General features: G+C 39.0%; 1 protein-coding gene across 8 annotated transcripts in view; it reads right to left on the bottom strand.

Moving 5' to 3' along the window:
• ubr5 (ubiquitin protein ligase E3 component n-recognin 5) overlaps positions 1–25,624 on the bottom strand; it is a 133,262-nt gene that overhangs the window by 80,013 nt on the left and 27,625 nt on the right. For 5 of the 8 annotated variants that reach the window (XM_048528892.2, XM_048528896.2, XM_048528893.2 and 2 more), the window contains exons 3-12: positions 23,508–23,589; positions 16,995–17,071; positions 15,716–15,835; positions 14,170–14,350; positions 10,234–10,393; positions 9,450–9,599; positions 6,075–6,286; positions 4,899–5,015; positions 4,695–4,805; positions 3,831–3,985 (exon numbers count right to left, since the gene is read on the bottom strand). In XM_048528892.2, coding sequence (XP_048384849.1) covers positions 3,831–3,985; positions 4,695–4,805; positions 4,899–5,015; positions 6,075–6,286; positions 9,450–9,599; positions 10,234–10,393; positions 14,170–14,350; positions 15,716–15,835; positions 16,995–17,071; positions 23,508–23,589 — 1,365 coding nt within the window. The remainder of the gene's footprint in view (positions 1–3,830; positions 3,986–4,694; positions 4,806–4,898; positions 5,016–6,074; positions 6,287–9,449; positions 9,600–10,233; positions 10,394–14,169; positions 14,351–15,715; positions 15,836–16,994; positions 17,072–23,507; positions 23,590–25,624) is intronic. The other 3 variants (XM_048528895.2, XM_048528901.2, XM_048528897.2) reach the window with 2 other exon arrangements.

The raw sequence follows: 25,624 nt of genomic DNA, 5'->3' as shown, positions 1-25,624 counted from the left end.
AATCACCTCAGTATTCTTAGTCTCTGATCTGCTCTTGTAGCCACAGTACCTGATTGTTGATTCCAGCCAGAGTTTCTGATCAACGGTAACACCCAGTAGGGGAACTGAATGATGGCAATAAAATAATGATAAGGGGGTTGCTGTTAGATTGTCTCTTATTGGAGGAGATGGTCATTATTTGACATGTGTGTGACATGAATGTTATTTATCATTTTTTAATCTAAGCCTGGATAATGGCCACGTCTTGTTGCACTTAAACATAGACTGCTTCAGTATCTGAGTCATGAACGGTGCTGAACCTAACACAATCAGTAAACATCTCCACCCTTGATCTTATGATGTAGGGAAGGTCATTGAAGTAGTAGCTGAAGATGGTTAGACTTAGGATAATATCTGCTGGAATTCCTAGGATAGTAAGTCCAAAAGGGGAGGAACATAGATAGATTGGGCAAAAAAAAGCAACAGGTCTGAGAATCAGGAACACTCAGATTCCAGTAAAGAGACACACTGATTGGGGGGGGGGGGGTTGTAGAGAGCTGGTGGTATCCAGCGTATGAGCCATCAACCTTAGCAAAGCTGATAAGCAGAGCACATGTATGCTATTTACTTGGCCCTTACAAAGCTTTCTCAGTAAGATCCCACATAAGAGATTAGCTTGCAAAATTAATAAGTATATGGGACTGGGGGTTGTGTACTAACATGCTTAGAAAACTGGTTGCAATCAGGAAATGAAGAGCAGTAATAAACGAGTCTTTTTCAGAGTGGTAAGCTGTGACTAACAAGGTAACAGTGATCAGCACTGGACCAAAGCAATTCACAAACTGTATTTATGACTTAGATGAGGAAACGTGCATATCATATCTCCAGATATGCAAATGACAACGCTTTATGGGGGCATGTGTACAGTGGAGAGGATACAGGAAAGTTTGAGAGATTTGAACAAATTAAGCGAGCAAGCAAATGCATAGTATGTGATGTATAATGCGTGATAAATAGGAGGTTGTTCACATTGGTCGCAAAAACAGAGAAATCATTATCTGACTGGGAGAGGGGAGGCATGACAAGACTTGCTCATCCCTGTACACCGATGAATCATTGAAAGTAAACATGCATGCGATGAAGATGGCCAACAGTATGCTGGCAAGAGAATGTCAGGCTGCAACTGTACAGGGCATTGATAAGACCACACCTAGGAGTATTGGAGTCCAGATCTGCACACTTGTCTGAAGGAGGACGTTCTGGCTATACAGGGAGTATCAGACCAAATGTTTGGGATGGTGGGACTGACATATAGGAACAGACTGGATCAGTTAGGAATAGTCTCAAAATTTCGAGGAATGGAGGGCCACACGGCAAGAGTGTGAGAAAGACCATAGAAACCTATCAAAGTCTTATGGGATTAGACAGGTTAGACCTTTTTGGACTGGAGAAGGGGGAGGAGGAATTTATTCACCCAGAAATTGGCGAGCCACTGATATTCCCTGCCACAGGAAATTGCCAAGGCCAAAAGACAGAAAACTTTCAAGAAAGATGTACAAACAACATTTTGGCCGCAAGAAATCCAAGGATACAGGGAGAAAGTGGGAGCAGAATAAAGCTGAATGATCAGCTATGATCATACTGTATGGCAGGGCAGGTCTGAAGGGCTAGATGGCCTATTTCTGCTCTTATACTCTATGCTTGCATGTTTCTAAAACAAGAAATCTTGGATCACCATTGTACGTATGGGACAACAGATTATTTGTTCAATGATATTGTTCATGACATAGTAATTGATGTTGATTATTCATATGACTATGCAATTTGTGAAGCAGACTGGAATGAATTCTTCAGTTCTGAAGCTGAGAAAAACTCTTAACGATATATTCATTGCAGTTTGTGCTATTCAAGAATATTCTTTTCTGTACTATGATCAAACCAAAAAAATTGTATACTACTGCCTTTTATTAATTTGATAAGTTGGAATTATTTGGGTTGAGGGGAACAATCTCCGATCTGGCCACTATAATCAGCTGATTTACCTCCAGAAAACAGGGTGGGAGACTACGAAAGCGGGTCCATTCCAATCACAAAATACTGCTATGTCCTTAAATATCTGTTCAACATTGTGTTTTTTTTAAAACCCAAAAGAGTAAAACTAGTGTCCAATTTGAGGAAAGTGGGGAATAAAATTTTAAGCTCTGTCAGTTTTCTTTGCTTTAAAATTGTGTTATTTGTATTTAATAATTTGAATAAACTGACAAGTTAAGGGATGGGAGTCAAGGGAAATTGCAACGAAAGCCACAGTCAGATCACTCAATCTTACTGAATGGTGATGCAGGCTTGGTTAAGTGAAAACCACCTTCTACTGGTGCTGCCTTTTGGAAAAGCAAATCAGGGTAGGATGGTGCTGAACAAAGGGACCCCGGAGTGCAGGTTCTCAGCTCCTTGAAAGTGGAATTACAGGCAGGTAGGATAGTAAAGACAATGTCTGGTATCTTGCCTTTATTGATCAGCGTACTGACCATAGGAGTTGGGAAGTAATGTTGCGGCTGTACAGAAGATTAGTTAGGCCACTTTTGGAATACTGCATTCAATTCTGCTCTCCCTGTTATAGGAAGCATGCTGTGAAACTTGAAAAGGGTTTAGGAAAGATTTATGTGGATGTTGCCAGGGTGGAGGGTTCGATCTATGGGGAGAGGCTGAATAGGCTGGGGCTATTCTCCCTGGAGCATCGGAGACTGATAGGTGACCTTAAAAGGTTTATAAAATCATGAGGGGTGAGATAGGGTGAATAGCTGAGGTCTTGTCCCCTGGGGTGGGGAGTCCACAATGAAAGGACATAGCTTTCAAGTGGGGGGGGAGAGAAGAGATATATGAAAGTGACCTACGGGGCAACTTTTTCACACAAAAGGGCGGTGGGTATATGGAATGAGCTGCCAGAGGAAGTGGTGGAGGCTGATACAACTACGATATTTAAAAGGCATCTGGATGGGTATATGAATAGGAACAGTTTGGGGGATATAGGCCAAATATTGGCAAACGGGGTGAGATTAAATTTAGAATATCTCGTCGGCACGGACAAGTTGGACCAAAGGGTCTGTTTCTGCTTCCATGCTGTACAATTCTGACTCTATGAAATCAATAGTTCTGATGAAACGAAAAAGAAACTAACTGAACCTGCACAAGAGCTCAAAAGAATGAACACAGCAAAAATTAAGTCACTGGTAGGGACTGTTGTAATTCCTGCCATGTTAGAATTTTTAAAAAAAGCGAAGTGCATGAAATGTGGTGAGAACAACAATGACCCAGGCTTCTAAATGGTCTAACATCTGAAAACAACAGTACAGGTGGTTTTGCTACCATGCATGTTTCGTTAATGCGAATTGGCTGTGATGCGACTGATGAATAGTGAACACTGATCACTGATTGGAGAACACAAACTTTCTGCTGTGCAAGTACAGCAATTTTCTTATAATGCGATTTTCTATGGCACGAGGTCACACAAGAATGCAACTATCACATTATAAGAGAAATATCTGTACCTAGAATGGTTAACTGAAGCATTATCTGCAGAGTTGTCTGAACATTAACATCCTTAATCAAGTTTATAGCAATTTTACATGAGCAAAATATTAATCCTCTCCTGAATTTCTCACATCATGTTTCACTAAGCTTTTTTTTTAAAAAGTAAAAGAAAAGCACATAGCACTTAAACATTTAGACAAAATGAATGCCAAATTCAAAGCAGAAAAACCTGATAAGTTGCACTGTAGTGTTTAAATGGCTAACCAAAACCTAATGTACGTACTCTGCCAACATGAGATTTTAAAAATACATTTAACACTTACCACCAATACAGGCTACTTTCCAGTTGGACACAAGTATAAAGGGCACAACAGTGCAAAGACATTATCTTTTCTCCTTGCAACTCTGGAAAAATTTGTGCACTGTGTTCCAGTTTAGAAGCTACAGAACATAAAGTCTCATCTACCCATGTGGCAACCTAAAACGAGAAGAATGAGCAACTGAGAAATTAACAGCCTCCCATGCCATTTAAAACTGCCACATTTGGGACACCTACACAATGCCGTCCATTCCCCATTGTTTCTTTTTAATACAATTTGATATTTCATTTGGTTGTAAAGAACTTGGAGTATCACTGAGGAAAAAAAAAGTCAGTCATTTTGTTGAAAAACTTCAATCCATTCGTCAGGACATTTCGCAAAAATAAAAATTCAAGAAAAAAACATTTATACTGTATGCATGGAGGATTCTGATTGGTCAGCAAATAGATTCTGACTGGTGGAGATATTGCCATTATCAGGAAATCTGGGTACTGTTTAATTCCAGGCATTTAAAGCAGACAGGTAAACCCTGATTGGTCAGGCACTGCCTTAAGCTGCCAGCTATTTTGGTTAGGTGAATAACTGGATTAATTACACTCCTCTCTCAACTTCAAAATGATACGTCAACTAAGATAAATCAGTGGTAATTTATGATGGCCGAAAATGATCTCAGTTCAAAGAGCACAACTGAAATACTACAAAATCTCAATATACAGAACAGCTAAGATCAATTATTTAAAACCAGGCCTGTGTACAAGATCATTTGGAAGATAAGTGCCCAGAAAGAGAGACACACATCTGGAGACCGTCTGAAACAAACATCTAATTTTAATCAAAGTCCGCACCTTACAATTTAATTATACTTACTTTGCTGTTTTCTGTTGTAACTGTAGCTCTAATACTATTGGCAGCCAGAAGGACAATTTTCTCATTGGTTAAATTTAGTTGTGTGGTTCGAGGATGATGCACAGAGGGATTCTTTAGGGCAAGATGATTTTAAAATTCAGTTAGCACAGAAACAGTATACAACTATGCATAAATCAGGGTGAAGCAAAAGTAAAGTATTTATACCTGTGCATTCCTGTAAGGTTCAGATTCATTCCACTTCCATTGATACAATTCACCTTTGTTGCTTACAGCTATAAGCTCTGAGAACAGAGCACCGATAGCTACAAATTTGGTACCATCCTGGGGAAAAAAAAATTGGATTTGAACAATTTTAATTCTCAGACTTGCTTCAAATGTTCTACAGAACCCACTATTCTAGTAAGATCTGAACTAGTTATTGTGGCACAAACCTATACTTGCTTGATAGAAGTCAAAACTAAAAGCTGCTACAAACTTTAGAGGAAGAGTTATAGATTCTATTGCAGATATAATTCTAATGAAGGCTGGTATCATTAATAAAATTAACTCAGGCACATATTAGACAATATTGAATTTTTCCCCTGAAATTTATGGACCATACCAGAGATCCAAAACATTTTTAAAGCAAAAGAAGTTTGGTTTCCCATTCTCTACAGACAAAGAAATGAGGGTGCTGTAACCATAGCAAAAATGGATCTGCATTCTACGCTGTCAATCGTATCAGTGCCTTTGACCACTCAATTCCACTAGAACAAAACCACAATTTATTTCCCACCTCAAATTAGAACAAGGAACAGTCGGACTCAAAAACTGATTTAATTGTTTGCCATGATCTTTCCAATTTTATTATACTAAAAATAAGTTGGCATTTTATGCTACTGACTTGATCACTCAAACTGAATAAACAGACTTGCACACTTCTGTCATTTCCGGCAACTTAAATTGTGCAGTATAATTTAGATACAGACCAGCTGGAATGAAATTTATATACATACTAAATTATGCTGAGAAGTTTCTACAACTTTAGCTTTCTGTCAACTGTAATGTGATGGAAATGCAAGGAAAGCTTAAAAACATTGGCAGGAAAATTACTTCATTGACAGCTGAATGTCAGACAGTTCAAATCTATGCTTGCATGCTCTACTAGAGGATGACACCAAGCTAGTAGTATCACTCAAACTGCCAGCCATGTTTCAAATTAGTAAATGTAGTATATTAGACTTACAGCTACCACACTTAATAGAATCAACTTCTTTGTTCAGACAAATCTCTTATGGTCAGATTGTTCATAGGCTTATTAAAAATATTACTGAATCACAGCACCACTTCCAAAACCTACTAGTAAGCTTCAGTCACATCAATTTTTTTTAATAAACTCACCCGATCAGGCCACCACTGCAACTCTTCTCCCAAGGAGACAGGGCTTTGAACCGGAAGGCTTTTCTTATCCAAGCTTGATTCACCTTCTCTGCTTGTGGAGCCTCGTTCATTATCAAATGAGGAACCATCAAGCCATCTCCTTTCACGTAAACGTAAAACTGACTCACGTTCACGCAACAGATCGGAGTCTCTCTCTAAGGGAAGAAGGAGAACTGGTATGCAATGGGGTCACACCAGTGGAATAAAAATAAGCCAATCTCTAGGAAAACCCTCCACAGTACAACTAAAAGCAGTGTTACACAAAACGAGTGCGTAACAACTCTGCACTATGCCGAATTGAATATAACAAGGACTACCACTGAAGGGACAGTCACTTCTGATTTATATTCACCCTGATTGTTCTCTCTCCCAAAATAAATTTTATGCTCACCCAAACTACCTACCATTCCACATCAATAGAACATTGCTTGTTAGGATAATGTCAATGTCTACTTGTAAATGACTGCTAGAAGACGGTCAAAAACACAAGGTGAAAGTTGTCCAGTTACACACACTTCTTGGAAGGAAGGCCTTCAATTCCACTCACACTCTCCCTCCTTTCTATTTTCGACACAAGTGCTTAACTTTTAAACTTTGAATGCAAGGTTACACAATTGAATGCCAAAATGAAAAATTTAATATTTTTTAAAATATTCACAAAGCATTGCACTCTCTTGCAGCTTGAACATTTCACACAAACTACATATTTGATTTTCCCATCTGATGGCACCATTTAATTTGGATCAATTATTGTCATGTGGTCCATTACTTTCTTCATCAAGGAAACAGCATCTTCTACTTTGGAACCATATCTCTCAAATATGTACCTGCACATTTTAAATTGAAATGTACAATATTTTTCAGCCCTGCAACTCTACATTTGAGTTGAAATGAAGACAAAACCAAACAATGTTTCATGGTAGCTCATATGTCATTGCATGGATTGCAATAAAGGTTTGATTTATAAATGCATACAACTAACAATACTTTAAATTTCAAAGCTGTACAAATGATCTAAATATATGAAACCTTTCCTTCCTGCACCTTGGCAAAATCATGAACGCATCATTTTTAAAATGGTTAGAACAACTGAGGTATAAACTGTTACAATACTAAGAATTTAATTTTGACCCGACTTGGGGCTCCACCTGTAATTTAGGGTAAAATTAGGAACTGATCTGACCTGTTCTGAAGTCTGCCTGACAGCAGCCTTGAATCAAGGGCCTATGAACTGCCAGAGAAAGGTTTAATTTATTTTGCTGAGAAGGTGCAAGGTGGTAACAGTAGTTCGAACGGAAGTCTTAGTCTCAGCAAAATGTTGAGAACATCGTACTTAAAGAATTGAGCTTTAAAAACTGTTCATTTAAATCCATGACAAAAAAAAATTTAGGCGCTGGAAATCTCAAGGATAGCTAATTTGCCATTTCTATCTGAATTCAAGACCCATGGGATTCCTGTTGCTTTTTTTGGTGGGGGTGAGAGGTGGAAAGAAAGGATTTCATAATATATCCTTCAAATTCTCAAGACAGTTAGTCTTCCAGAATCCAGCAGAGACTGTGCAGCTAGAGGTTAGAGGTCCGAGTGTAGGAATGTGGGTAAGAGCTCACACTCAGATGGAGAAGTTCAAATTTGTGACTGCAGAGTCTTTGTTAGAGGGAGAAGCACCAGCAAAAAGACATTTGCTTTTGCAGACAGTCCTGGATTTACATAGTACTGGGCTGAGAAAGAAACATGAAGTAAATCCTCAGTAGCCAAGAATCATTTTGACTGGTTCCAGGAGAAATGAAAGTCTATTCAAAGGACAGTATACCATATACAGGAAATATAACCAAACCACATCTATGCTCCAAATAAAAGCAAAAGTTATGCATTTTAAAAGTACAAGTTGCCTACAAAAAAATTCTCATTGTCTTCTTCGCACAGTAAAACATGAAATCTTGTCACATCATTCTTTCATAATGACTGGAAGCTTCAATTGTTATTTTAAAAATTGGCAGTTTCTACATGGGCCAGGTGACCTATACAGAAGAATACAGGTGCTCAGATTTTAGTATACCAATATGATCAAAGATTATTTTCTTAACCCAATTACACAAACAGCTTGTACATTTAAAAGAGCAGCACAATGCCGACTTAGAACATTAAAATGTGCTAGATTCTTTAATTCATAATTTTCCTCCCCCTTAATTTCTACTTTCAAGACAAAGAATGCTATTTGTCCTGATAGAAGGCTTAATGGGCTTCAGTCAGAATACAGAATACAGTTTTGGTTGTCTCACAATGGAGTGATACCAACATGTTATTGAAACTATGGAGGTGTGTGCTGAATTAATTCCCAGCTTAAATCATCTTAGTTATCAATGCAGCCAAAATGAGCTGAGACTCTACCTTTTAGAGGAGCAGAGGTGTAGGGAGATCTGATCAAATTGGATGAATGAACGACTGTCTGAGTTCACAGTTTGTTCCAACTTAACTTTATGTGGAGAAGGAGAAGAAAACTGGGTCACAACTGGAAGTCACACGAACTGAGATGACATGAATCGGCTGTTTCCAAAGACTAATATACATCAATTTGTACATGATGCTGTCACTAAATTCCTTCATACAAAATCTGGACTGGTTTCGGGATGGGGCAGAGATCAACTCCACTGCATAGTTTAACTTGGTTAATCTCCTATTCTAGTTTCAATTGCATGGGAGACAAGGGGCAACAGTGAAGAATTTCCCAGTTTTGGGAACACTACTCACAAAATTGCCTGAGTTTTTCATTCCTTTCTGGAATGTATAAGATTGGTATAACAATATTCTTTGAATGGACCTGAAATACCATTTTCCTGTTCGTTTACTTTCCATCTCTTCTCTTAAGAAATTCCAAGCTTTGTAAGCCTTTAACATAAATACCAAGTAATGTTAAACCAAACCTAGTAAAGAATGCAGACCAACTGATGATCAGTTGCAGTTAAAGACCCAAGTAAATCTAAGCACTAGGTAAAAAAACACTAAAAATTTGGATCTTTTAGCAATGTCAGGTGGAATGCTCAAACCATGAAAAGAAATTAGTGGGAAGGGTAATTCACTCAAGTCTTAAGATTTTAAGGAAAAACACAGATGGAGTTGTAAATTCAAAGTTTTCAGCTATTGTTGATAGTTGTTATTGAAATGTACCCAGTTACTCAGCTGTCCCACAACATAACTATAAAAGTAGTAATGCCCAAATTTATTCACTACTCTTACCATCAGGAGCAAAGTGCAATTAATTTTTGAAGGTGCAGGATAAGAAGAAAACACCTAGAAAGATATAGAAAAGCTTGTAAAATTATCTTGGCTTCAAAATACCTCTTGATGAGCCTAGTCTGGAGAGAGAAGAGCGGCGGAAGGAAGGATAACCAAAATAGCTGATATCTTCAGAAAACATAGCATCAGCATCTATGATGACACTCGGATGTGCAGAATGGATATCTGCATCCAATAATGACATAAGATCCTCTGAGAAAGGAACACAGCAATGTCAATAGTACAAAACTAATACAAAATAAATTTGTTCACAATAAAAATAAAATGAGGAGCATTTGTTCCTTTAACAATAGAGAAAAAACTAAGACTGGAAATCATGAATGGAACATAAAAGGCCTTTGTGACATTCTCCATGGAAGGATGCGCAATATCCTGTACAATTCCAGGACAATGCCATCTCAAATGGTTAAGTATTTCTCACAAAATTACAAGGTGCCCATCTATAGAATGAGTTAAGCATATTTGTGAAAGAGGGAAATGATATCTGAAAGCCTGCAGTTATCCTAAGAATGAGTGAAAGACAGCATTGACAAACAGATATTTTGTCAGTCAAGCTACATATTATGATCTGGAGGTGGGATGTGGCGTGAGGGAATGGGGAGTTTGGGATGCCAGGAATCCAATTTAAAAAGCTTTTTATAAGACATGGGTATGTACCTCCCATGTGAATCTTAAGTTTCTTCATACACGCGTAGGAGACCTACAAACAACAAAATCTGGACATGGTCCAGCAGTATACTCCTATTTTGTTATTTCTTAAAACGCCAAGAGGTCTGTTAGAATCAAAGTAACCTGAACCTGAAACCCGAGCATCAAGCTCACAAACCTCCAGGCAAATATGATTCACTTGCTGTATCATCACCGTCATCTCCGTCTTCATCATCACGGCTCAGTAGATTGTTCACGGCAAGATTGACATCCAAATTAGTCCTTTGTAGTTCCCGAATAATAACACTTCTAGACTTGCCTTGCAATACAACTTGTGCCTGACGACAAGATAAAAGGATGAAATTAACATGCTAAGAATTCAGTTTAAAATGAAAATCTGAGATGCAGTTAAAAACAATTTAAGATTCTAAAATGAAAGTTTAAAAAATTCTGAACATAGTTGTGGCAAGATAACAGTTTACTAAAGACAGACATAAGCAAAATCCAAGGTGCTGCAAATCTGAGATAGAGTGAAAATGCTCAACAGCTCTCATCTACGCTTCTCGAATGCTGTTGTTTTGTGCACCAATTACAACTGTCTCACCACTGACAGCCATGTATTCATTTGCCCGGTCCATGTTTTAGAATTCCTTTCCTGTGCCTTTTCCAACACAACCTTGCTTTCATCCTTTAACATGCACCATTGGTGCTATCGCTTTGCCAAAGCTTGAGGTTATCTGACCCAATACATCCCTTGTTTTATAATGCTCATGTGAAGAATCTCTGGATATTTCATTACTTTTAGATGTGCTATATAAGCAGAAGTTGTTGAAATACTTAGGTGCTCAGGAAGCATCTGTGGAAAAACAATCACTGTTTTAGGTAAACAATCAAATATGAATTACGTCTAGCTGCATGTTCACTGCCTGACCAGAGTATTCCCTGCACTTTTCAGCTTAATATCTGAAACAAGAACTGCCACTTCAGTTGCTCACTAAAACAGAAAACATTACGTGGAGATGAAAAATTAGGAGGATTGAGTCCATGTATCAAAATTTATCCTTAGTCATTTTAAGGATTCATGTCCTGAATTGCTATATGTAACAGCACCAAGAAACAAGTCTCCGATCAGACATCCAACCATTCCTTTAAGCTTGTCAATAAAGTTTATTCTTTGTGAAAATGCTGAAATATAAGCATCATCACTAGCAAAGCCAGCATCGACAGGCTACCCATAGATGTCTCAAAATTTTGCCTTGGCCAGTTCAATGTGGCCCATTCCAGGGAGTCCCCATGCAGACTTCTGGAACAGTTGTCAGTCTCTTCCTCTCTCTGACTATGGAGAGGAAGCTCATGACCGCCCATGACTGCCTTTATGCTGGATAAAGGTGATAGCAATTTACAAATCAGTGCTGACTTCCAGCAAAAAGCTATGCTAATTATTACAGCCCAAGCACGGAGTAAGCTTCAGATAACTTTCAGACTGTACCTATTAAGTGGGAAAGATCCATATAAAGGCAAACAAAATTAGCATTGCAGGGCTTAGAACAAGGTGAGCTAGAGATCAGTGGAAATGTAGTGTCTTCCTCACATTCAACCAGAGATCCAACTTCTCTTAGTTGATGTTTCAGCCTCTGAAAACAGCAGCAGTTAAGTTACCCTTCAGCATCTTTGAAGCAGGTGCTTAAGTGGAAGATTGAGCAATTTATTTCTACAGCATACACACTAAGTATGTCACTTCCACTTTATACAAGGATAGACAGATTGACACAGAATACACATTAATGTTTTCCATCATACCCAAGCTTTTCTTTTATTAAATACTTTAAACTCATTGCCATTGAGTGTATGTCACAATGATAATGCATATTTGATTTTGCTTACAGTACATGGGTTTTGTAGGAAAAGGAAATGTCATGTTCTGTGGACACATCTGGAATAGCTTCTCCAAAAGAGGGCATTGAAAGCTCACTGTAGATATTTTAAAAAGTCACAACTGGTAATAACTGCTTCAAATGCTGCATGTTCTATTCAGGCTGTTTTTGACCAGACGTGGCAAGTTCTTGTTTGGTCTGGTTCATTTGGAAGAAGCCTAAGAACTAGTTGCTCTCTTTTTTTCTAAAAAGAAAACCCATTTGTTTAGTCCAGAATGAAAACTATATATTTGAAAGAGTGATTGGAAGTACATACTTCCGGAGAAATCTGACAGTAATGCAAAACTTTAGAGCACCTGTGCATGATTTACTGATGCACCTACACGTGCCAGAACATCACTGCAATAGACTGTGGAACATCCCACCCTCGATCCTTCTCCCTTCAAAAATAAAAGGCAAAAAAGGTTTTGTTTTCAGAAAAATCAATCATGGTGGCAAATTTGGATTTTTGCTTTTATAATAAACAAATAAATATGTTTAAGAAATCTGACTGATTAAAGTAACAAAATCAAACCTGGTGTGGAACACATCTTTACCTCATCATCCGGTAATTTGCAAAGGTTTTTACTTTATTTTGTGACCTGTGGAGTGCTGGGGTGGGAGCAATGTGCACTCCTTCAGCCACAGTCTTCATGGAAACCCTGAGGCACTGTATTATAATCTTGATTGAATTCTGAAGGTGATCAACGTAAACAGTTTCCAGAAGGCTCCAAGGAATATTCACTTATTTCCTCTCACGAAACATTCAACAATTCTTTAACTAAATATAAAACTAGAGAGCCTAAAACTCAAAACAGCTTCCAAACCTGCAGCCTGCTTCCCCATTTCCTTTCCTTGATTGAATAAATCCAACATTCAACAAGTCACCAGTCCTTCAGTAATGTTTTCTAGAATTACAGAATCCCTAGCGTGTGGAAAGGACACTCAGCCCATTGAGTCCACCACACCCGCCACCCTGCAATTAACTCTGCATTTCAGTAGACTAATTTACCCAACCTGCACATCTTTGGGCCCTGAGGGGAAACTGCAGCACCCAGAGGAACCCCATGCAGACTTGGAGAATGTATAAAATCCACACACCACAAAGGCTGGAATCAAACACAGGTCCCTGGTGCTATGAGGCAGCAGTGCTAATACCGAGCCACTGTCCCACCACGACATCTGCAGGGCTCTTCCACCAATAATTAACCTGCAATTATCTTTCCATAGACAAGCATGTTTTTTCGCTCTCTCCTCCTTTGCCGCTCAAACGCCAATTTCAAGCATGTTGGCATTCCAACAACTGCAAAGTAACTTTTAGATATCCATTGGTCAATTACACAGTATAAAATGGTATCATTAAAGGCTACAGATTTCTTTAAAAAGATGAATTACGTATTGCATGTAGATTGCAGTTAAGTCAATGACAAAAACACTTAACAGTCATAAGTATATATCAAGTGCTACATCTTTGACCCTTACTAGGATCACAGGGTCAATCTCTAAAAATAATTGTTACTTACCCAATTCAAGTGCCTAGTACTTAGCATATTTGCATCACAACTTCATCACTTGTTGACAACATCCAAACCCAACTATTCAAGGAATGACGTAATCAATTTATATACGCAATACACACAAAATGCATGTAAAATGCTAAACCCAAGTAGGAAATAAATTAAAATTATTTTGTGTCACATTTTGACTTTGTGATTCAAATCTAACCATGAAACTGTATTAGTATAAAGCTGTCATAGTCTTACCAAACCAAAGGGTTGCTCTCTCATTAGTGAGAAAACCGGTGGCGGTTTAATCGGAGGGTGACCGCTCCGCAGGCAAGGGAAGAGGTTAAGGAGAGTCCTTTTTAGTAACCCCAGCCAGTGCAGGAATTGGACCCATGCTGTTGGCATCACTCTGCATTACAAACCAGCCATCCAGCCAATTGAAGTAACTGACCCACGAGCTACAATTAGAAAGGTACTGCTAATCTTTTCAACCATATTCATCTCCTGTGGAATTTAATACTTAATTTGCCAATAGCTCAAATCCATGATCACTGACATTCCCTCTTAGCTGCATCGATCAACAGCAATTTGGACAGTACTGTCCAGTACACTAATTAGGCCAAACTCTAAAAAAAGAAGACATTGTTCAAAACAATGGGATGAATTTTCCTTTCCAGGGCAATACTATCACTTTACCTGTGAGATAAGTTCCTCTGGAATGACCGACGCTGGTATAACTGGTTGTGGCTGGCTTCCCAGAAGTCCAGATCCTCGATCCCGTCCAGTGCGTATTACTCTAGTCTGCCTCCTTGAATCCCTTGCTCCTGTGGATGATCTTCCAGAAGCTCCACCACTCACTCCAGAACTCCAACGGCTCCTAAGTGAATAATTCATGGAGAATGAATTGGCTTAAATTAGTTTCACTGAAATTAAAAATGGAGTGAATGCGAAGATTCATACAAGAAACCTGTAAATACCATGAGAGATGACCAAGTATGAATCACCTTCAGAGCTTCTCCATGAGTACTTTAGGCATAATAATTCACTCATAAGCTTCATAGCATTTAAACAGCAATAAGAAGAGTTAAAGAAATGCATCAGCCAACTGCAGCTTCAAAAAAGTGCTTTAAATAGCCTAGACAAATGAACTGCAAATATGAAATTCAAACATGCATTAAATAATGGGGAACTCTGGTTAAACTCTGCGAAATAATTGTCAGCCAACATTGACAATGAAAATTCCAAAGGCAAAATAATACAGCTTTAAGGTTGGCTGCAGTCAGAGGGAGGGAAACAATCAAATGCTTCCCCCCACCTCCCAAGCAATTTGACTAAGTGTGCATTTCAGCAAGATGGGAAGTGGGAAGGAATCATGGCCATCTGATTGGCAGGTAAATTAGCCCCAGATCTTTGGTAAAGATTTGTTTGACTATTTTTAAGAAAGAATTGTGGTTGTGGTTCAGTTAGAAAAATATTCAGGTGCTTAGCCATGGAGATGGCCAGTGATTCTACAGTAATGAGAAAATGTGTACAGTAACCAGCTGTCTGAATCTGCATTATATGTATCAGATGATACCCAATGATACTTCACAAAACTCCCAAACTATTTTGTCTTTGCACGTGTACTGTTAGTTATATTCTCATGATCCCAGGATTTTCTACTGTTCAAAACTACAGTATGTTTTAAGCAATTGAAATTTTCACGCTGGTACACCATTGACAAGTATACCCATTATTTTATAGACATGTTAAATACCATTTCACAGATCATTTACAAGTTTCACAGTTGGAATTGTTAATGGATGCACAGTAAACATTTCAAGTCATCTGCTTCCAGATGAATAGAAAACATTTGTTGTTCTGCAAAACTTAAGGCATGTGACAGTGTTAGAAAAGCAATCACCAAGATCCCCATTCATGAATTCAAACGAATATGCCTGTGCAAATACCACTTAGTTGTCACTACACCCAAATGAATTGTTGACAAGTAACTGGTAATGTACACTAGTAACATTTAGCAGCAGAAAGCCCATACACAAGGGAAAAACCAAGCGTCCCATTTTAGCTGCAAGGAATGATAAGTCACATTCCTGAATGCATCAATGACATGCGCTATAAATAACAGCTAAAATTTACAGCAAGCAGTTTTCAAAAACAATTTTAACCACCCTAGTAGTGCGTTTTTTTTGGCAGAAGGGTTGACTTATAGGTCATGGTGACCTGGAACCCTGCCAAAACTTACCCAAGGGGGTTGCCTGCCAGTCTGCCCAGAGTATCAGAACCAGACAGAAACCATGGGGAATCACTACTCCTGCCTGGCCTGGAAGTCCTTCCTGTGCCTGAACCACTGCTCAACTTTGAACTGGAAACAAAGATGGGAGATGGGTTACAACACAGGTATCCCAAGCCTTGCAGCTCAGGGACTTTACATTTGCTGTAACTGGTCAATGACCAGCCAGAGCAACACCCTTGGGCAATTTTTAGCACTGCAATGTTTACACTAATTTTTAAAAACTTATTTCATGGCTCACAGCCACGAGTAGTAAAAAATTTTAACACATGAAAACAATTGCAGCCTTTGCATTGAATAGCTTTTGTTTCTTTCCAGCTCAGAGAAATGTTATAAACTAAAATCAGCTAAAATCACGGTAAGCTTAAGCTTAGCTGGACAGAATGAAATATAAAAATTAACTCTAAATTTAATTCAAATGCCTGTTCATACAAAATGATATTCATTGTCATCAACTGTTTCATCATCATGGTTACATTTTTCTAATGGCACTATGGCCTTAGAAATCTTGATTCATTGCGAACGTCTTTAAAAATGTAATGATTTTAGTTTACTTTTGAAGACAGAAATCCATCTTTAGAAAAGGCAATCTTCAAAAAGCAAGCATAAATACTATTTTGATTATGCTTCATTTTCATAGATCAGCAGAAATCAAAACCTAATCTGGTTCAAAGTTTTTGGAGCGCAGTGGTATTGCCAGTATTTTGTGGTTACAGCTCTGACAAAAGATCCATCTACTACTTCAACATTTTTAAAAGTAAAAAGATAGCTACACATGTTGTGATAAATCTTGGCTGACGTTCAAAGGGGATATAATTGCTGCAACATCCAGTGGAAAATTTAGCCAGATGGTACAATATCTTTCATGAAATAAATTTAGTCAAAATATCATCTAATTTAGTTCTGTAACAATTATGACAAAAATAACTCAAAGCTGACCAGCAAGATTTTATTAAATCAAGACAGACAGAAGTCACAAGTTCAGACTCTTATAGCCAGATTATCCTTCATCTGGTCAATTAAACAAAAAAATATAATGCTCAACTGGAAACTTTTGTAAAGAAAATGCCTCCACAATTTGTCTCTCTTCAGTGTTATACCCATATAAAAAGTTATTCATATCACCAAAAATGTCAGCACTGAATTTGCACACAAAGAGTTAGATATTCACATACATGCCTTTGAAAAAAACACTAAACCACAAATTGAGTATAATCGCAGAACTACTTACCCTTCACTAGTATCTGGTTTTCCTAGTTCCAATCTGTCTGGTTGAACAGCAAAGCTAATTCTGCAGATGCGACCATCCTGGTATGTTTAAGCAGTCAGGGAGGCAAAACAAAACGTATACAGCATGAAAAACAATTAGTTATGTATATTTCAAAAATGCATAAGTCTATACGCAGTGTCAATATGTAACTAAAGCTAAAATTAATTGGTGAATAATGGCGAAAATGGATAAATGATTAGTGTATTTGGTAAAATAATTACAAACTACTTATTCATTCACAAGTTACAGGCTTTGTATGCTGGACCAACATTAATTGGCTCTCCCTAGTTATCCTTGAGGGGGTAGTGGTGAACCACTGGAGTTCATTTAGTGTCTGCGCAGCCAAACTGCACCACCCACCAACCTCCAGATCCAACGCATCATCTGCCGACACCTCTGCCATCTGATCCCACCAAAAACATTTTTCCCTCCCCACCCTAGTCTGCTTTCTGGAGGGACCACTCTGTCCGTGACTCCCTTGTCCAGGCCACACTCCCCTCCAACCGCAGGAAGTGCTACACCTGCCCCCATACCTCCTCCCTCACCCCCATCCCAGGCCCCAAGACAACTTTCAACATCAAGCAGATGTTCACATGCACATCTGCCAATGTGGTATACTGCATCCGCTGTACCCATTGTGGCCTCCTTTACTTCGGGGGAAACCAAGCAGAGGCTTGGGGACCACTTTTCAGAACACTCCCCCTCCCATTCCTTAGACGACACGTCCATCCTGGGCCTTCTGCAGTGCCACCCGAAGGTTGCAGGAACAACTCATTCTGCTTGGGATCCCTGCAGTCCAATGGTATCAATGTGGATTTCACAAGCTTCAAAAACTCCCCTCCCCCTACTGCATCCCAAAACCAGCCCTGCTTGTCACCACCGCCCTAACCTGTTCTTCCTCGCACCTCCCCCCTCTTCCCACCTCAAGCCACATCCCCATTTCGTTCCTACCAACCTCATCCCACCCCCTTGACCAGTCCGTCTTCCCCGGACTGACTATCCCCTCACCACCTACACTCACCTGTACAGGCTCCATCCCTGCCCCTTTAACTTGTCTGTCTCCTCTCCACCTTTGATCAGCCTCCCCCCTCTCCCTATTTATTTTAGAACCCTCTCCCCCTCCCCCATTTCTGATGAAGGGTCTAGGCCCGAAACGTCAGCTTTTGTGCTCTTCAGATGCTGCTTGGCCTGCTGTGTTCATCCAGCTCCACACTTTGTTATCTCGGATTCTCCAGCAGTTCCTATTATCTCTGCTGTTAGGATTCTGACTCAGCAGCAGTGAAGGAACTGCAATATATTTCCAGGGCAGGAAGGTGAGTAGAGAAAGTTAAGATCCAATTGAATGTATGTGGCACATGAAATTCAGTGATGTTAGTATTAATGGCATCAATCTAGCAACATCAGCAGTTCAAAACCAGATGACCTTGCCTGAAACATGTAGACTATAAAATGACTGCACTAGACAACTATGTTTACCGAACACAAAGCCCTTTATAAATAAACCTTGTTTCAGGACATACTCTTTTAGCCAAACACCGGACTATTTGTAAGTTTATTATTTAAAACATCAATAGTCCAAAAAGTAAATTGGGTTACTGCAGTATTAACCATCCACTGGTGCTATCAGAATCATTTTACTAAGACAGGGCAGGGAAGTGAAACATATTGTAAACACTGCACCTTATAATCCAACACACAATATTGACCTGCTCATTTTGCTCAAACATCTTCTGGACCAAGTGAAACACTCAATTTAAGAACTCAAGTTGCCATGAATTCTTTCCCACTAGGAATTAAATGGAAGATCATGTACACTCAACTTATGTTCACTGATTAAAAGTTTCAGAATTTGCAGATGTCTGGACAGGTTGGAGGTGGAGATGTTTCCACTAGCACAGGAGTCTCAGACCCGAGGGTACAGCATCAAAGCAAAGGGATGAGGAGGAATTAGAGGTGGTTAATCTTGAGCACATTACCACAGAAGGCTGTTGAGGCTTGAGTGTACTTAAGATTGAGACAAATTGTTTCTTGATTGGCCAGGAGGCTCAAGGGAAAATGGGGTTTAAAAACACCATCAGCCACAATCAAATGGTGGAGTAGACTTGCTGGGCTGCATGGTCTAACACAGCTCCTTTATCTTATGGTCTTCTAGTCTTCACCGCTATATGGTCTGGTTTTACTGCTATTTACAGTCAAAATTAGCAAAAAAGTGGCCCAGCTGAACCCAGAGTGAAATAGCAACGTAGTAGGACGAATTGTTCCGTACAACATCCTGAGTCTCTGCTTGAGATGATTACACAACCAGAAGCTTCTCGGCACTGGAGAAAGGATATTTTGAGGATTTTTATAATACGCATTTAAAAAGAACATACACAGTCAGATATCCTATACTGGACTACATTGGACCATATACTGTTAAGACAGAAGGCGTTATAAAAATAATGGAAAATCTATTCAGTTATGGTGAACTCACAATGACAAATCACAAAAAGTAGTTCAGAGTTCAATTTCTCTCTAGGCTACATGGTAAACAACTGCCTCGTCTCTATAGTATGGTATTTATTTTGATCTTACTACTAAGACACAGCAAGCATTACAATCTATTATTTCAATGTAAATATTTCTCTGTATCTTTCTGATACAAGATGGAAAACAGTGCAACAATTGGAAGTATGACAAAGCCATTAAATATGGCCAACACAACTTTTCAGATATGAAAGAATACATTGATTTGGTCTGAGAATGATGTCTCCAAGACCAAATTTTAAGGTGTTTGGAAGAAATTTCCAGGCCAACAGAAAATCGAAGCTTACCTATCACCTTCTGATGTCCCAAGTGCAAAATAAAATCACCTCACGATTTCTAGAACAAAATTAATTCCATTCCCTTATGAAATACTCTTCTGGAATCAGACTCAGCACTTATCTGGATCAGTGAAAATCCACAGCTCATCAAGAATAGGATCAGTAAACAAGATTTCAATAAAAATATTCTAAGCTCAGCTCTGCCTATCGAACAGCCATAATGCACATATTCAACAGTGAAAAGGACCAAACAAGATAACCAGTTGTATTCTTCGTTGAATCATTTCAGCCTAGTATCAGGAATGCTATAACACCTGCCTCTTGAAGTAGATAGGGAGAAACCACAGGGAAGTGCATATGAATAGAAGTTGAAAGACAATGGGTTTGAGTCAAGATCTGATCGCCATCTAGAGAATCAATTTGCTGACACACAGCATAGATTCACATGAAGAAACATTCGTCGAAAGGGCATCAGGGTGGGGATCACCCAAGAACCAGCAACCCAAGACATCTACACCTTTTGGGAAAACAGGATATTTTACAATTCCTGTCGCAAATAGTTTATAAAAGCGATTTCTTTATGAAATAAAAACTACTGATCTCTGGATTGCGCTCACTTTCTGTCACTTCAATAGATGGCTATTTTAAATGATTAGTTACCTCAGTAAATCATAACTAAAAACTGTCTATCACCTACCTTCAATCTATATTAAGGACTTGGGGAGAATGTGCAAACTCCACACAGTCACCTGAGGGTGGAACTAAACCTGGGTCCCTGGCACTGTGAGACTGCAGTATTAACCACTGAGCTACCATGCCATCCTGAAAATACTCTCTTTACCCTAACTCTGCCTTCCATTAGCTAGTAAGTGGGAAATTGCATATTACTTAATGGCTAAAGATTTCAGAGCTCCAAGATTGGGGGACCTGGGGTCTCTACTGAATGTTCATATTCCCTGTAAATCCAAATCTTGTTGATTGCATCTTTCACCTAGGAAAACACAAAAATAGGTCCTTCACTGTAAATACCTACTAGCAGAATTATATTCATGTGTTCTCCTGCCTCTTGAAGAGGGACTGAAATTCACTAAAGCTGAGCAGTATTTATAAAAGCAAAAAAACTTATACTTTTATGCAAAAATAAATCAATATTTAGTTTATACAGCAAGATTCATTGATCTCTTGCTAGTCCTGGTGCCATTCTAACTCATTCAGAAGCCAACCTCTTAATACAGCAAACTGTTTATTAACTGCATCACTGGGACCAGAAGTGTGCCAGTTGAACAACAGATCCACAAAAATCAATGTTTACACTAAGTGATGGAATTGTAATACGGGGGCATACATATCCACGTTATACTTAAATTACAGCAAAAATCACTTAAATAGTGCAACTTTGCCTTAAATAAAAGAAAACTTACCAGCAGAGAGCCTTCTCACTTCACCTTCAACTGACTACTCAGATCGTGATAATACAATATACTTCCAGTTGAGGTATATAATTTTCACCAGTTAATCAAAAGTGCCAGCGCATAAAAGTGCCCATTAAAACAACTGTACTAGATTTGTTTTCAGATGGCATGACAAATCTCTGCATTCACCCTTGCCCACACCCAATTTCCAACAATAGAAAACAACAAAAATGATGTCAATCCTTTAAACATTAAATGTACTATCCATTCCAAACCTAACTTTCATTGCAAAGTAAAGCAGACCCTCAAGTTGGTCCGACAGAAAGAGCACACAGCTGTTAGCTCAGTTGGAGCTTCATGCTATGCCACTGCTGCCTCAATTAATGCCCCCAGCATTTTAGCCCTCAGCCCCAATTGAGATCCTGAACGCACTTCAGGAAGCCCTGCTCTACAGATTATATTGATACTCATTTAATTTATCCACTGTACCTCCAGATACAGGCTCTCAGTCAGAAACTGTTTTAGTTATGTACCGACATTGGCAAAGCTGGCCTACTGAAAAAGTTCCACCACTGACCTTAGCACAACAAATTTTCTCATTACACATTTGTCATGTGACACACTCCATGGCAAAGCAAATCAGAATAATTAACAATGAAAATAAACACTGCTCAAGTTACATAACATGTATCATCACTCTGCTGAGTCAAAATTCTCCCTCCTATTTACAATGTTGGTTCATGGTCTACATCCTCTCTTTCCAGTCCCTAGAAGTACTAATAACTCCTAACTTTGCTTCCTGTTTCACTCAAATTCAAGCCATCAAAATACACAAGGAATATACAAAAGCCACAGGACAATGTAGACAAGAACCCAGAAAATTGAACCCTAATATTAAAGGGCCAATGTAAATAGGTAGACTACAGATGATTCAAATAAAAACAGTATGCAAGATATGAAATAGTATGGAAGATTAAGAAATAATAAAGGGACATAACACACATGAAATTTGCAGTAGCGTAATCAGCAAAGAATCAATCAGGAGAGTCACTATACATCTGAAACCTGACAAGGTACTTATTTTCTGATGAAGGGTCTAGACCCGAAACGTCAGCTTTTATGCTCCTAAGGTGCTGCTTGGCCTGCTGTGTTCATCCAGCCCCGCACTTTTTTTTAAAAATCAAAGTACTTTTGAATGTTTCTGCCAAGGGACAGCATATGACAAGAACTGATGAGGCTAAGCACACTGGGAGGTATTTTGTTGGCAGTGCAGTGAATGCTAAAAAATTCCAATCATACAAGATCTGTTGACACCAATAGTTAAAAGGTCCAGATACAGCTGCATTTTGCTCACAATTTAGGTTTAGTCCAGTAAGATTTGTCTAAATACATGGTATGAACTAGCTGTGGCTCCTAGCAAACTCTTTGTTGAAACAATCAACCATCTGATTTTTGTTTTGGAAAACTCTTTCACAGAATGAGGGTGTCACAGGCTAGCATTTATTGCCATCCCTAATTGCCTAGAGGTCACTTGAGAGTCAACCACATTGCTGTGGGTCTGGAGTCACATGGAGGCCAGACCACGTAAGGATGGCAGTTCCCTTCCCTCAAAGACATTAGTGAACAGATGAGCTTTTTCCAACAATCAATAGATTCAAGGTCATCATTAGACTTTAAAATTTTTCTTCTTTTAATTGGATTCAAATTCCACCATCTACCATCGTGGGATTGGAACTCAGGACCCCAGAGCATTACATGGGTGTTTGGATTGACAGTCCAGCGATAATACCATTAGGCCACTGCATCCCCTTAGTTTATGGTCTTAGCTCTTGTTGTGCAACATAAACAACATGCTATAAACAGTGATAAAGCTAAAAGAACTGGTTGATTAAGACAATAATTATGATTTTCACACTTTAAAAAAGGATGTCACAAAATTAAACTCCCAAACCACAGAAAAAAAACAAAGCTCATCTTAAAAAGAAATTTATTACACTGCATATAAGCTGCTCAAAACATTTCCCTTTATACCAAGTTATGACTGAAGATGGACCTTACTTGATTTTCCTGGTTATTGCAAACAAATTTCATTTTTAGTGACATTTGACAATAGACGTATCACTTTTATACTTGATTCTTTACCCCTTTGAAGGATACACTATAAAGTTTAAAAATGAAGGCTGAATTACAAGACATGACTGTAAATAGCTATTATTGATTTAATCATTTAATAAACAATTTTAATAAACATACACTACCTCTAGGAGAAACGCTGCATGGTTTGGTCCCACCACACACTGCTTAATTGTGGCCTGCTCCAAAACATTCAGAGGCGGGTGACTGGAAAGAAATTACAAAGTCACTCAAGATGTAAAATGCTGTACAAAATGTTTAAAATTTGTTGTTCTCATTTCCCAAGCCTATATGGACAATGTTTCTCAGTCAAGATGGAGACCTAGCCCCAAACCTCAAATTTTGCTTCATGCTTAGAACGCCTACACACCCAAAAGTAAATCTCCTGTCCTTAAGCCGAGTACCTGGCTTTAGAAGGCAGCCTTGAACACTTGCACTGAAAACTGAAAAATCCTAAGTGCAGATTTTTTTTCACAATTTTACGTTGGATTTCAAACGCATTATTCCTAAATGTGTAATTTAAACTGCTAACTGCTGTGACCCAAATTCATTTATCCAGATTTAGCATGCAAACTAACAAACATCCATAATGCAGCAGCTCTCTTTTTATTCTTGCATAAGGATATGGCAAGGTCAGCATCTGTTGTCCATCTTCAATTGCTTGGCAGGCCATTTCACAGGAGACTTGAGTCAAACACATGGCTGTGGCTATGGATAACATTTGGGCCTGACCAGGTAAAGGTTAGTCATGAACCAAAACAACAACAGTTTCACGAACGCTATTACTGAGACAAGCTTCCAGATTAATTTAGGGATAGTAAGAACTGCTGATGCTGGAGACTGGGATAACAGTGTGGAGCTGGAGGTACACAGACGTTTCATTTTGGGTCCCGACTCCAAATATCAGTTTTCCTGCTTCTCTGATGTTGCGTGGCCTGCTGTGTTCCTCCAGCTCCACACTGTTATTCCAGATTAATTTGTTGAATTTAAATTCCACCAGCCACCATGATGGAATTTGAACCTATGTTTCCAGAACATTATATTAGGTTTCTGGATTAGGAGTTCAGTGACATTAGTCCTGTGTCATTATCAGTTGTGAAATTTTAGTAAGCCACTACAAATTATCTGCATAGTGAAAACAGTTAACATTTTAAGTTCAGGGGCCTTGAGGCATTGTACTTCCAACTTACACTACCCAGGTTGAGCACCGCAGTAGGTTCAAGACAGAAATGTTAGCCAGGGAATATAGTAGCGTGTTGAAGTAGAAGGCAACTTGAAGTCCAGGGTCATTTTTGCAGATGGGCAGTAGGTATTCCACAGTTGTCTAGTCTGTGCTTGGTTTCCCCATTGTAGAGGAGACCACATCGTGAGCAGTAATCACTGTTAGACAAGATGGAGTGAACTGCAGGTAAATTATTGCTTCAACTGGAAGACGTGTCTTCAGCCTTAGATAGTGAACAGGGAGGGCATAAGTGAAGGCTGACCTTCCGTAGTTAGACAAGAATGTGCCATGGGTGTGGGAAGGTGTTAGGAGTAGAAAAGGGATGGATCATTCGGTTCTGGAGGGAACACTCCCCACTGACAAGGGAGGTCAATTGATTCTGTCTGGTGGGGGCATACTATTGGAGGTGGCAGAACTAATCGCTTATGATCCTTCCAGATGAAGCAATTTACCTGCACTTCACACAATCAACCTTGTTGACGGTCTTCATTGTGAACAATGGTCTGCCCTACACCACGAGACGAAACACAAATGCATTCCATTTGCAGAAAGTGACCCCATGCTTCTAGTTGCCTGCCATTCAACACCACCCTCTTCCCAATTCAACGTGTCTTAAGCCTGCTGTACTGCTTGAGCGAAATTCAGTCCAAATTGAAAGAATAGCACCTAACTTTCACTTGAGGGCCCTGCAGCCTTCAGAAGTCAATATTAAGTTCACGTACTTTAGAACCCAAAAACCTCCTTCCACATCCTTTACCCATCTCCAACACCAGGCTCTATCAATGAAATGGGCTGCTTTCAACACAGCCAACCTATTTTCATCTATTTACAGTCCTCATTATCAGCTTTTTCACCTGACATGCTTTCATCCCTATGTCTCCCCAACTGTTGTTGGTTCTCTTTCTCTGGGTTCCATCTCTGCCCCACATGCCCATTATCTTCAACATATATACCACCCTTTCCTGGCTTTTATCAGCTGCAAAAGGAGGGTCACTGGATTCTGCTTTGTCTCTACAGGTG

This window comes from Stegostoma tigrinum, chromosome 5, assembly GCF_030684315.1.
Source record: "Stegostoma tigrinum isolate sSteTig4 chromosome 5, sSteTig4.hap1, whole genome shotgun sequence".
In the NCBI taxonomy this organism is placed as follows: Eukaryota; Metazoa; Chordata; class Chondrichthyes; order Orectolobiformes; family Stegostomatidae; genus Stegostoma; species Stegostoma tigrinum.
This window is presented reverse-complemented; position numbering and strand designations above follow the sequence as displayed.